This window comes from Arvicola amphibius, chromosome 13, assembly GCF_903992535.2.
Source record: "Arvicola amphibius chromosome 13, mArvAmp1.2, whole genome shotgun sequence".
Taxonomy (NCBI): Eukaryota; Metazoa; Chordata; class Mammalia; order Rodentia; family Cricetidae; genus Arvicola; species Arvicola amphibius.
This window is the reverse complement of record NC_052059.1, coordinates 63,002,462-63,016,887: the sequence shown is the minus strand read 5'-3', so window position 1 is coordinate 63,016,887 and position 14,426 is coordinate 63,002,462. Positions and strand designations below refer to the sequence as shown.

General features: G+C 41.9%; 1 protein-coding gene across 1 annotated transcript in view; it reads right to left on the bottom strand.

Annotated features, from left to right (window-relative positions):
- Positions 1-14,426, bottom strand: part of Slc35f4 (solute carrier family 35 member F4) — a 225,738-nt gene that overhangs the window by 6,360 nt on the left and 204,952 nt on the right. The window contains exons 4-5 of the mRNA XM_038310550.1: positions 9,160-9,379; positions 1,585-1,710 (exon numbers count right to left, since the gene is read on the bottom strand). Of these exons, the coding sequence (XP_038166478.1) occupies positions 1,585-1,710; positions 9,160-9,379 (346 nt within the window). The remainder of the gene's footprint in view (positions 1-1,584; positions 1,711-9,159; positions 9,380-14,426) is intronic.

Genomic DNA, 14,426 nt, shown 5'->3' with positions numbered 1-14,426 from the left:
AATAGAAATATTGAGGACTTAGGTTTGAAAGCACTATCCTTCCTGAGCTTTAGATGTCTTCACAAACATTGTGTTGCTCTCTGGATTAAAAACTTTTCTTTCTGGGTGATAAGTCCCTGCGTAGAGGCCGATAACAAGCAGAAGTGATGGGCTAACGTAAGATCACAGAAAGGAAGGAGGAAGCCAGACCCGAGGCCTGCGTTCTTAGCTTCTTAACCCCGTCCTCCCTTTGCTAACGCACTAATACACACTATCAAACGGAGCAGATTTGTCTGCCTGGAGTTGGGCTCAGATATGACTTTGGGATTGTTTACTGTTGCTACTCCTAGAGTGAATGTGTTCTGTGATCTGGCTGGGAGGATTCTCTATAGAACAGCCATCCTGCTTTCCTGGCCAGGAGGATTCTCTATAGAACAGCCATCCTACTTTCCTGGCTGGGAGGATTCTCTCTATAGAACAGCCATCCTGCTTTCCTGGCTGAGAGGATTCTCTCTATAGAACAGCCATCCTGTTTTTCTGGCCAGGAGGATTCTCTATAGAACAGCCATCTTGCTTTCCTGGCCATTCCAGTGCTGTCTGGATTTTTAACCTCATAAATGTATTAGTGTTTTTCCTTAGAAGACAAACTTGCTGGACTTTGAGCTCATCAACAATTTTAGTAGAGTTTCCATGGGAGAACAAACTAGACACACGTGGTAAATGAATGTCAATACCTGCCAGAATCAATGTCTCTTCCCCTGCCCCCACCCCCAAATATGTCAATGTCCATGGGCCACAGTGGTGGTGAAAAAGCCAGCCTCCAGGAGGGGAAGTGAGGGCTGTTTCTCTCTTCCAGAGAGTTTGTTTCATCTATGATATTCATTTTATTGAAACTCTAAGAGGTGAAATTGGCATTGCCCTTTAGATTTCATCAGAAAGTTGGCTTCTAAAGAAGCTGAGCTTTGGGAGAATAACCTTTTAGATTTGCTGTCAGAGACCTCGTTTCTGAAGTGAGGTGCAGTGACCCTGGTGACATTTTCCTGGATGACAGGGAATTCAGGGGAGAAAGTACACAAAATCCACAAAGCAGAGCACGGTGTCTTCATTTTGCTAATGCCATGGGTTCTTTATCGTGTGGCCTCCCTAGTAGCAAATAGCATCCTCTCAAATGACAGCTTATTATTTTTAGTACTTCCATGGAGTTAGCACAATTAACATATACTTAGGCGAAAAAAAATATAGAGGAGAGGAGTTGCTTTCCTTACATTCGTGCTGTAACTGCCTGATTGGGGGGGAGGAGGAGGAGTTGCATTGTTGGCTCCAGTCCAACTTAGCTACCTCACTACGGCCTTGGAGAGTTAATCTTTTAAAGCTTCATTTCTTTCATCCAGTAAGTAGAATAAGGATCAATGGTATGTAAGGACATGTCAACACTGGTGAAATTTCCTGTGAGATGCCCACCACACAAGTATTGACAAAACCAGAACTTAGTTACTATTATTTAACACAGTATTTTTTTTTAGGGGTGTCATTGCACTTCCCTATTTTGTGGCTTCATCCTAAGCTATGAGGGACGGTTGACTATAGAGGACGACACGGACGTACCTTATATAACGCCGATGTAGAGGCTGAGCCCACTGCAAATGCCACACCGATGATGGAATCAGCATGGAAATTGTCTGCGTATGCCATCATGACAATGCCCGTAATTGCCATTATTGCGGCAACTATCTGTCAAACGGAATGAAAGAAGCAGAGAAAAAAATTATGTATTCACATCCCACATCATGCTAATCAAGCCCCCGAAAGCAGCTAAGTACTTCCTTAAGGCTAATTACCTCTTCTGTCATCAGTGCTTACATTTAAGAGGGTCAGTGTCAAAGAGACCAGTCTGCTCACGCCACAGGCATAGAATATGAAAAGCTGTGCTGATTAAGGGCAAGAAACTTTGAGCTTGTACTGTTCATCTTCCTGGAGATTAATATCCTTGTTGGTAAGATGGATTTAGCAGGAAGTCACTTCTAAGCATTTTCATCTACTAAATTCTTCAGATAATTCCGTATATATCTTAACCAGCTCCTAGGACCAGTGTGCGTTTCTGAACATGTCCACATCACCAAGACTTGATGAGGAAGCCCTGGATGAAGGGCAGAAAGACCTCTCAACAACATAGATGGGGAGAGCTAAATGGGCATCGGTCACTTGGAATGCCCTCTGAGGTCTCTTCTCCCTTTCTTCACATGCAAATTCATTGATTTTAAAAAAATAAACCACAGAAAGATAATTTAATTTAATTACCTTTTATTTTTATCACCTTGCTAGAGCATTCTTAACTTTACAAATAGAAATGCAAATAGTTTGACCAAGGCTGAAATGGTTTGTTGTCAAGGGTGTGTTGTGGGTTTGTTCAGGAGCTCATTCGGAGTGGCCTGTGCTTGCACCTGCTTTATCCCTTTTCCTAAACTTGTCCCACTGGAAAGCACTCAAAGTTACAGAAAACAGTAAAAAATAAGCACCCTGTAGTAGGAACACGACATTTCCTCACTGACTTTAAATTCAAGATGAGAATCTGTAAGGATCTGTAAGGAGATGAACTTCTGAGCATTTTTTTTAGGCATAAAGCTTTATTAAGAGAGAGAGAGAGAGAGAGAGAGAGAGAGAGAGAGAGAGAGAGAGAGAGAGAGAGAGAGAGAGAGGAGAGAATGGGGGAGAGCCTTCTGAGCATTTTTTAAAGATTGATTTTTTTTTATGTATACAGTGTTTGGTCTGCATGTATGTCTGCACACCAAAAGAAGGCACCAGGTCTCATTCTAGATAGATGGTTGTGAGACACCATGTGGTTGCTGGGAACTGAGCTCAGGACCTCCGAGCCATCCCTCCAGCCTCCCAGTTCTGAGTATTTCAAAACCAGTGCTCTGCAGGTACTTTTTCCACATTTGGGATCTTTTGGACCATTTTGAATGCTATTATTGCATTATTATGATACAAAATGAAGTAAAGCCTTGAAGGCAGTTCAGAGTGTGCTCCTAGAGGCTGTAACCCAGTGATGTTTTTGTTAATTACCCACTGGCAAGCACATGGTAGCCTTAGGACAGCTCTGTGTTTAAGTGTCTTTTATAAGAACCAGGAGGAACCCTTGAAAACAGATCATATATGTTAGAGATAGATTACCTTTATAACCAGGGAGGTGAGCAAAAGCTAGCTGCCTGGCTTTGCCAGGTATGCGTTCTCATTGGCACCTGTCCCTGTGTGTGTGTGTGTGTGTGTGTGTGTGTGTATGTGTGTGTGTGTGTGTGTGTGTAGGAATTAATACACACATTGGAAAGTACTGGGGACAGTCTACAAATAAAAGGTCATAGGCCTATAAGTAAATCCATGAGGGGGTTATCTATATCTGAGCACTCTGGAAGGCAATCACTTGCTTTGATTTGGGACTTATTGCTCAGCCATATAGAATGTAACCATTTGGGGCAGTGTCGTTTCAGAGAAATGAAAAGGAATATTGGCTAGCTGCGTTCTGATTTGATTTTGTGCTTACATCGCCTTTACCACCTAACATGTTCCTGTGCAGAAACAGATTTCCTTCTGAACATTGAACTTGGATGATTAAAATGTTGCTAGTCAACCATCAGTTATATTATTTGATCAAATATTATTAATAAAACAGTGTTATCCTAATGAACTTGAGCATAGTTAGCTGTGTTTATAATGTAATATTTGTATTTAGGGCACTGTATATTATATATAATATAGCACATATAATATATAATATAGTATATAGTATATAGTACATAGTACATAGTACATAGTATATAGTATATAGTATATAGTATATAGTATATAGTATATATATTATATATAATATAGTTCTCCTGAATGAAGAAAACTAGGGAATAAAAGCACTGCCCCCAACAATCGAATAAAGAAAACTCTTGTCTAGGAACTGTTAAACAGATGATATGGTTAATTCTAAGACAAGCACAGGTAGGAGCTTCCCTTTCCTCATTAGCCATTAGTAAAAAAAAATAAATGTGAATGAAGAGTTTTCTCAAAAAGAGACTTGAATATGGCTAAAGATGACATATTTTTATAGCAATTGGAAATTATAGCCGTAGCAAGCATCTTCAAGAGCTTGTGAAAATATTCGCCTGAACTACTTGAATTGACATGCCAATTACACCAGCATCTATTTCAATTGCTTGCATGGGGAGAGGTGGTTTTCCCCTTAGGGGGCCAGATAACTCTTCGTTAAATTCTGAAAGCATAAAATCTGAGTATTATGAGGGATTAAAAAAACCCATCTCATGGTAGGGGCAGTGATTTATAAGGCATATAGTACATTTCTAGTGAGGAGATAAACTTTTTCTATATTTTAAGTTTAAATTTGTAATAATCTGAATAGATAAATTCTCTACCTCATACTTTAAGAGACTCTCAGTGTATTTCTGGTGCACAGAGCTGAAAGCTGAGGAATGGATCTCAGCTCATCCTGAGCCTGCAGGAATGCATTGACTGGAAAGCCTATTTGGAGAGGTCACTTGGATGACCATAGAATCGCTCTGCTTGGTATCTCTGGTTTAAACTTCAAAGAGTAAACACTCCAAACCTTCATATAACAAATACCCTAAGCACAGATGTAAGCCACACCCATTTTCCAAATCAGTCTTCAAAGGCTTGGACACTGATTCAACAGGAACACAGAAGGACTCTACTTAGCATGAGTCAGGAACTCCCAGGAAGCCTACATCTTATAAGCTCCTCCACACGCTCATGTTGACCATCCAGTAAAACTGGGATACTCTATCTCCCCTGAGAACTTCCTTTGCCAAAAATTGAAGTATTTAGTGGGGTTATGTGTTTGGCTTTTGAAAAGCATGACTTTTCTTACAGATTATTCTTACAGGTTATACAGATTACAGATTATAAAAGCCACAGGATCTGATTCTCCTTGTATCATCTCATTCTCTGATTCCCATTCTTAAATGGTTCCCAGAATTACTCTATCTTGGAAAACCACCCATGTTAGGATACAAGTCATTGAAATAAACCTTCACCCACAATTTTCCTACAAAATTCCCATAAGATGCTTACAGGTCTAAGTGAGAAACTGTAATCTTAATGTGTTTCCTTGAGGATAATTCTGCTTTTGGAAGTTAGATGAGTGTGGAAAACTTCACTGGTTTACAAGAAACCCTTGAGCCTCAATGCCAACAAGAAGTCCTAGAATGAAGATACTAAACTATGTTGTTGACCATGTTTCCCTCAAGTTCAAGGCTGTATCAGCGGTTGAGACTGAGGCACCAATTAAGAGCTCAGCCATCAAGAGCTGTATGAACACAGCTTTCAGGTGGATTTCAATAGACCTCTTTTCAAGGACCCACTAAATCCTTAAACTTCTACAATGCTATATTTAAAGTTATGGAAGGAACTGTATCTTTTATTCTGAACCAGAAATTGAACAAGAGCTGAAATGCAAGAAAACAAAGCAGTGTGGGGAATCTATAGCCATCATGAAGAGGCAAGAAGTCCACAGAACTCTTGGGGAGCTGGGCCTCTACCTTTTCAATCCACCCAGGACTATTTTTATCTGCATAAAATCCACTTCAATGTGAGATCACTTTCTTTAAGCTAGGAACTAACATAATGGGGGGTTTGGTTGCCACAGGAACACATGTTAAAGGAACATAAATTCATTCCCTATATTTCTAAGAAAGTTGGAATCTGTTTCAGCATTCTCCAACCATCAGTTACCTAAGAACTCTCCATTTCACTAATTTGAAAATGAAAAAAATTAAATAATGATGCAAAATGTAAGAGAGGATCAAGATATCAAAAGAAGGTTCTAAATTTCTATTCTGGTAGCTAAATCTTGTTGGAGCGAGCAGGTGCCAGTGACAGGGAGGAAAAGCCCTAATCAGAGGGCTTTCCCGCCTGTGTTCTTTACTTCTGTGGTGCTGGTGACAGAGCCCAGGGTCATCGCTCTTTGGTGGAGCAACTGCAGTGGTGGCTTCCACAATTTTAAGAAATATAATTAAGTACACAGAATCTCAGAGGTAGGAAAACAGCCTCACGAAAGGCTGCAAGAGGTGGATTGTGGCTTTCTAATATCTTTTAAATATGAAGTTTGCAAATTTCCATGGGATAATCAAATTAGTTGTAAACTGTTCTTTAAAGAGCTGTCTGACACACCACAGATTACCAATAAATTGGATGAAATGACTTTGTAATAGAAAAATGGTGAATTATTTCTTTCTATGTGTACTTCAATCAGTAGTCGAAGGAGACAAGTATGAACAAGTGACTCACAACCGATAATCTGCCATTACATGAGTGCTACCCATCAGCGGTCCACATAGGCTGTGTTTACATGTCTGTTATTACATGAGTGCTCTCCGTCAGTCCACATAGGCTGTGTTTACATGTCTGTTATTACATGAGTGCTACCCGTCAGTGGTCCACATAGGCTGTGTTTACTGATACTGCTATAGCCGAAAGCATCTTCTGTCCATGGTGTTGTTTTGAAATTAAAAAGAGCAAAGAAATCCATCATTATTTATCTTAAACAGGATCTTTCTAGGAACCAAAAATGAGAGCTTAAATTCAAAGACACCTGCTTACATCCCTGTCACTCTCAAGCTTCCCCCACCAACTCCCAAGCTTTAGCCTGAGGAGGAAAGAGAAATATTAGCTTTGTGACTGGAAACAACCTTTTGTGTTTGTGTTTTGGAGTTGAGGAGAATGACTTGGTGGGGAGGGAGGGGGCCGACAAAGTCTTGGATTATTTACATATGGGGACAGTTGGAGCAGCATTTAAGTTGCTAGTTCTGTGAGTTCAACCTCTTTTCATTTCTCAAATGATCTAATTATATGTGTGCTCTCTATGCCTTGAGAGGAAAACGAATTGCTGATCTGTCAAAAGGTAACATGCGGAATACGTTTTAGTGCTTTCCCAACTCTATTGTTTGGTTGTGGGCATTACTAAAACTGGATCCCGCTATCCTTGAGGAGTGGATCACTTCCTAACACATCATGGTGAGACCTAGGTTTCCCGACACCTACACTGCTTTGACGTCTCTAACGTCTCCACTTTGTGGGCAGGTTTACTGACAAGTGTTTCTCGGCTACTTAGAATTTTCTCTTCCGGGTTTATTCTCTACCAGTCACTCAGATTGCTGGGACAAATTGCGCCACAAACGTGGTGACCCGAAACAAAAGAGATGAGGTCTCACACAGACCTGGAGGCCCGGAATCCAGACTTCTGCAAGGCTATACTTTCAAAGGCAAGTTTAAGAGAGAATCCAGTCCCTGAATTCTCTAGAGTCACCCTGGCACCCTGCCATGTGAATTCGTTTCTCGAGCCTCTCTGGAGTCACGGTGTCCTCTCCTCAGAGTCTCTCACAGGGATATGATACCCGAGTTTTGGGTTTAGAACTTACCCTAGTTGTCTATGACAATCTCTTTTTTTCATGGTTATTACCAATAAAGCGTGGAGTAAATCTTCAAGTAGCAGCTAAGGTTGGACTTTGTGTTCTATGTTATTCTAGTGCTGGTGGCTGACTTGATGAATATGATCAAGGTAGATAAATGGGTATTGCATGAGGGTCCCTATACTTAGCTTAACAGTTTGCTGTTGCCACCTAAAAATAGTTGACTTTAAAGCAAGTGCTCACATTTGAATATTGCACAGGGCCTAAAAACAGAGGTAGCTTTCCCTGGATGGCACAGTGAACAGGGCAGGAAGGGTCCCTGTTCACATGGGCTTGTCAAACTTCCTCATATGTGACAGTCCACAGCAGTACTTCTGCTATAAATACACAACCCTGGGCCCTTTGGATGTTAAATATAAGGTTATTCAGTGGAGTATGTGCATTCCAAAAAGAGAAATAAAGAAAAAAAGGAAAGAAGAAAGAGTATTTTATTTGATTTCTTATTAAGTCTATCTTTTGACTGTTCAAGTCAAGTTTCCACTGTGAATTTCTGGGTAATGTCTCTCAAACACAATCAGAAATTTTGTAACTCTGATTTTTCCCCCCTAAAGAGATGGAGTCTTTTATTAACTGGGCTGGTCTTGAACTCCTGGTCTGCAGTGTACCTCCTTTTTCAGCCTCTACTGGAGTCAGCACCAGTGCCCCTGGCTCTTAATTTCCCTTTAAAGTGAAAGTCGCTTTAGTGGGTGACTCTCAGGCACTTTGTCTCACCATAGACATTCATTTTTATTCAATGTCTGCTGGGCACTTAGTGTCTCTATAGATGTTAACTTCAGCATTTGGAAACAGGCAAGGACCTAGGCATATTGTCAACTAGAACAATATTTGGGGAGAAAAATACATTTCACACCCTATCTTGGACCGCTTTTCCAGAAAAGCATAGATTACATAATCTTGATACTTGAGAAACAAAAGTCCTCGTGTTGGTTTCCTTGTCAAGTATTAGTGGCTTGATATGGATTGGAATGTGTCAGACAGGGATGGAGTCCAGCTCCTAAAATCCACACGGTTTTTGAGAAATCTCTTTTTAACATGGAATAAACACACAAAAATATATTAAATTATATTTAAAATTCCTTCTCACTACTAAAAGGGAGGAACTCAGAACTGTGGTGGTAGGGCACATTTAACACAGTTCAGTTAAGGATTTGTACCCAAAGTACAAGCTGTTGCTTTTCTTTCCATCCCTAGATTAGTCACGCTAGATACATAGCCACTCTGAATAGCGCTGTGCCATTACCAGTGACTTTAATTACTCTTTGGTAATCTTATCTACTTACACCAACATTAATTAGATCCATCTGGGTAAGGGCAGGTTGGGGGTTGTTCCAAAATATGCTGATTGACAAAAGCAAATCCCAATCTTTACTGTGGCTTATTTTCTCAGACCTCTCTTTGCTGAGGACAGGAAATTGATTGTGACAATAATTCTATAAGTTAATTCTAAGGAACTGAATTTCTCAGTCGGGTTCAGACTACTGTTGTGATCAACTGACTTCCCAGTAGAAACATCCCTTTCTCCTTTCATGATGCTGCCCCTGCCGGGGCTTCCTAACACATCTTCAAATTTCAATTTGTACTCAGAATCGGTAGGGGACGTTTTAGAGACACTCCATGGGACAGCAGCCGCGGTGGTAAGAGTTAGGCAGCAGGGAGGCACCGCGCATGCGCATGGAATTGAGCATGCCATTACCCGCACTCCCATGAACCTGTCTTTCAGCACAATCCAGGACAGCAAGAAGACAAAGGCTTTGTTGCAACAGAACAGAGCAGAGACGTCAGTGGCCGTCAGCTTCTTTAAAGCCAGTAAATACAGGTAATTTGTCAAAGTCCATAGAATAGAAAAAGGAGCAGTTCTTTTAAGAAAGAGCTTCAGCGTCAGGCCATCTTCACCAAAAATTCGACTGCATTCCCTAGGAAAGAAAAAGAGGGTGAGACACAGGTGCTTATCTCGTCTGGCTGACTCTATGCCCATTGTTAGGCAAGAGCGCAAACACTGGGGGCCTTCAACGCGGGCTCCCTAGAATGTGCCGAACCCAGCTTTGTCACCTGGGAGCTTCTGGAAGTACATGGGGGTCCTTGAAAAGAGCCCACAGCTGCTCAGCACAGAGCAGGACCTTCGCATCATATTCTCCTGAGATGGCCAGGCATTCCGCTGCTTCTGAAGATGCTCAGAGCAGTCTGGAGAAACTCAGACACGGCTGTCACTAAAGTCATTAGATATGGACAAAACTTGACGCTTCAACAGGACCAAGATGGCAGCTGTAGGGTGGATGGGCGGCAGCCAGCTCCCGGAATCATGTCAACAGGGAGCTTCCTCATGTGTCTGTGAAACGACACACACCGTGGGATTTGGTTAGAAAGCACTGCTGCTTTCTAAAATCTCAATTCAGTGACAGAGTTCTGTCAGTTTCCTTAAGGCAGAAAAAAATGAAGAACATTTTTTTGATAATTTATTCAAATTAAATTATTTAGTGTTTTTAATTTAAAATGAAAGCTTGAAGCTCAGGTTGTACTTATGTTCAGTAAACATGTCCATTTTGGATAACTGTTTGAATTAGTATGTGAAAATAGTCACTTCCTTCAATGAAATCTTTGGTTTGTTTGAATTAAGATTAATTTGACTACTCATCTTTTGGGGCCATCGTAATAAAAATGTTCAAGCTAGCGACGTAGAGAGGCAGGGACAGCAGTGGTGTGATGGCGGTGCCTTTGCTACCATGGACTGAAAGATTCCTTTTGGGAGCTTACATTACTTGCAATCATGAACACGCAACATTTACGAGACAATTATCATTTACCAACACGGTATTTTTAAAAGTTGTATAAATATCTTGCTCAAAGCAACCATTTACTAACGTTTGAGCATGTTTATAGTAGAATGCTTTTCTATGACTCTAGACACTACAAATACTAGTTCAGCTTTTCTGCAGAGGGATCATTGCCCTGCATATCCGAGGGATTTGTAGTCAGTGTGTGCCTCACTAAATGAAGTAGCACTCCTTCCTCGAACTCACAGAGATCCATCTGCCTCTGCCTCCCGAGTGCTGGGATTACAGGCATGTGCCACCACCACCCGGCTTCCAAGAGGAAGGAAACAGCAACAAGGGCTCTAAGCATTGGGAGCAGAGCTGTAAATGGCGAGTTCCATGATGCTCTCTGCTTTCAAGATGCTAAGGATGCTGGGGGTTCAGGAAGGCCAAAACTTTGCGTGCGCGCGTGTACACACACACACACACACACACACACACACACACACACACACACTGTGTCCCATGGGGTTGGCTTTCATGTGAGCTGGGAGTTTTCATTAAAGGAAAACGAAATTTCCCAAAGGGAGCTTTAAACTTGACAGAGTTCCATCCCTTCACGATGGGAATCAATACCTAAAGCCTTGGGGAAAGCACACAGAAGTCTCACAGAAAGACGGAGGGATCTCAGCCGCTTGTGCTAATAAGGGGCAGCTTCGTACAGCGGGCAAGCCACAGCGTTTCCAGACTGTACCAGAGGCAAAGTTTGCTCTTGGTAGGGTAGGACATCTGCCTGGTCAGACACACTAAGAGGGAGTGAGAGTCCGGGTTTATTATTTTATCCACAACCAGTGGATGCCTTTGTAACTACACATTTATGGAAAACCATGAAGAAACCCATTTCTTATTAAATGGTTTCTCTTTTCTTATCCCTGGCCCTGTGATGGTTCTTACCCAGAGACCAGAGACACAGGGTGAGAGTCTCAAGTAAAGCCAGGAGGGCAAGGAAGAAACATAGTTCTACAGTGAGGAGAGAGAGGCTCCTGGGCAAAGTGGGGGCGGAGACTGATTCCTAGCAAAGGCTGTTCTTCTCTAGCTGGTCACGTGCCCCAGGTAGTCAGCCTCTCCTTGGTCATCTTTTCTACCCACTCCCTCTCCCTGCCACTTAGCTTCCCATCTGTAACCACTGTTGTAGATATTAGAACTCTTCCTCCCACCCCTTCTATAGCCAAATGCTAGGTGACCCGTGTAAAGCTATGTGTAGGGTAAGTACTAGGTACTGAGAGATGTGAACACCCAAAGAATGGATGTGCACTAAGAAGCAATGAGAAGTGTGCTTCCCTCGGGGGTGATGGGAGAAGAATTTCTGCATAAGAGGCATTGACAGGTGGCGTTGCTTGGAATGAAACTGGAAGCTGGGGGAAGTGATAAACTAATCATGCCCTCCTGTATAACAGCAGCTACTTACCTAGGCATTGAGCACCCTTTGTATGCCAAATGGTATTTTAACTGTATTTCATCAGAGACTGCTGTCTCTTCGAATCGAACTCATTGTTTCTAGAGATTTTTTTTGAACTAATGAAGCAGCCTTATTAAAACTATAGGGGATACTTTTTTCTCTGCAAATTTCAAATGCACCCTGGGCACTTGAATTCTGGCAGTATTTAATTGGAACAACGGATTCATCAAAGTCCACTGCTAAGGGGACATGTTTTATCACCTAGATTTGATACTTGGTTGAAAATTCCTTTGATGTTAGTGTTAAGAAAAAAACCCATGAATTTCTTCCACGCTGCTCAGGAGAAAAAAAATATCCAGCGCTCTGGAGGATTCTGTGTTCAGTCTCTCACACTAACTCATCTCTCCCTGTTCAGCCCTGAAGGCCCTGGGAGTGCCTCCTTAGCAGCTGGTGTTAATGAGTCTGCAGGGAAAACAGTTCAAAGAGCTAAGATGTTTCCTCACAATGTTCAGCTCACGTTGTTCTGGCTAGGGGACAGTCCTCTTGGAGACAGTGCTCACGGGAAAACCCGTTTGATTCAGTTTCAGAAATTGCCAGCTTTGCCCTACCTACACTAACAGGTGGAGGCATCTTGTCCAGGCGCAGACCCAGCAATGCTCAGAGCTAGTCCAAGGTGAGGGATGTGGAGAGATGCAGCTCACTCCCCAGGCAGAGGTTCAGCCTGCCGTCAACGCATCTTGGATAAAGCACTATGGCTTGTTTAACATGCTCTGAAGTTGCTCTCCTTCCTCTAAACTTTTTAAATTGTTTTGGAGAAGAGCACATGTATTATTCTATTAGGCACACACAACTGTTTTCAAATATGACAATTACAGTTTGATAATCACACTTCCTTGATATATTTTTTAAATGCCATCATTAAAAATAATGCCCCAAATGCCAGACAGTGGTGGTACACACCTTTCACCCCAGCACTTGGGAGACAGAGGCAGGTGGATCTCTCTGAGTTTGAGGCCAGCCAGGTCTACAGAGCAAGTTTCAAAATAGCCAGGATTGCACAGAGAAACCCTGTCTTCGGGGGGGAAAAAATCATACCCAAAAGATGACCTCTATTTTAATGGCAACCAAATACAAAATATCTTTTCACAATCACAAACAATCATAAGACTTTTCTTCAAAAACAAGAATATTTGTTGTTTTAGTTTTTTATTGAAAATTTAGATTTTAAAATTTTATTTTATGTGTATGATTATTTTGAGTGCACATATGCATATACACTATGTGTGTGCCTGGTGCCCAAAGATGTCAAAAGAAGGCATCAGATCCCCTGGAAGTGAAGTTATGGATGGCTGTGAGCTGCCATATGGGTGCTAGGAACCAAACCCAGGTCCTCTGCAAGAGCAACACATGTTCTTAACCGCTGAGCCACCTCTCCAGGTCTAATTTTTGTTTCTTTAGAGTTGAACGTTTGTGGTTACATACAGAAAACCAGCTCACAGTGTGGCTTCAGCATTCCCTCCCACTTCCAAGCTGGTGACAAGAAATGGAAGTTGTTTTAAAATCTGTTCTTAGAACGTACCAATCATAATAGTCATTTTTTCTTGTTGAGCACAGGGGTAATAAAGAGGGGTTGTTTGAGCTACTGTATGACAAACTGTTATCCTCTTATTGAAGACGAGTTGCTATGATCTAAGGAGGACCCTCAGTGAGCCTGTTTGTTGCTGATGCTGTTTCTTAGCTCTGGATCTGTGTGAGTGTGTGTGTGTGTGTGTGTGTGTGTGAATGTAGGGGCCAGAAGACAATTTTGGCTGTCATTCCTTAGTCACCAGCCACTTTGTCTTTCAAGACAAGGTCTTGGTAGTTTGGCCTTCTTATGAGCTTCAGGGGTCCTCTTGTCTCCACTTCCCCAGTGCTAGGATAACAAGTATGCCCAGCCATACTTAGATTTTCTTTATCGCCTTCTTGTTTGTTCTGGGATAAAAACCAGATCCTCATGTTTGCAAAGCAAACACTTTACCTGCTGCACTCCACACAGAAACTCTGACCCAAACATTGCTTTTGCCTTCCAGGAGTGTTGTACAAAGTTCATACTAGCCCCGCCATGTTCCCGAGCACACCCAGAGGGGATCTGACTTAGCACTGGGCAAATACTAGAACCACACAACTAGTAGGCAAGCCACCACCCCCCTGTATCTTTACCGAGCAAAGACAAGGCCCATGTGCTCCCACCACAGAGACAGGCATCTCTTTGAGATGCTCGGTGCTAAGCCTCCCGTCTTAGGCAACAAGGCCATTTCATCCACGAAGACATCAGAGTGCTGGAAATAGCAAGCAAATGTGTGCGTATCACAAAAATTAGATGTATTAATATAGATTTTTTTCCTCTAGAGTTTGAGACATTCTGAACATATGACCTTCAGAGACAAATATACCTGAACCTAATCAGGGTTCTATAATACACAACTAATTTTGGAGCAGACTTTCAGCCTTTGGGAATCTGTTTCATCTTGGTTAAGATGAGGATATTAGTACCACCTGGAAAGGTGTTTGTTACCATGACGATGATGACAACCTAAGGTAAGGGACACAAGAGCACCAACCAGCTCAATGCCTGCCACGTGTAGACACAATGTTTTCAGAGGGGACCAATTCTGTTTCCTCCTGTTCTCTGCCAACCATAGATCTTGCTTCTTCACTTCAAAACAAAGTCAATTCATATCCCAAAGCAGTGAGCATAGACACATTTACATC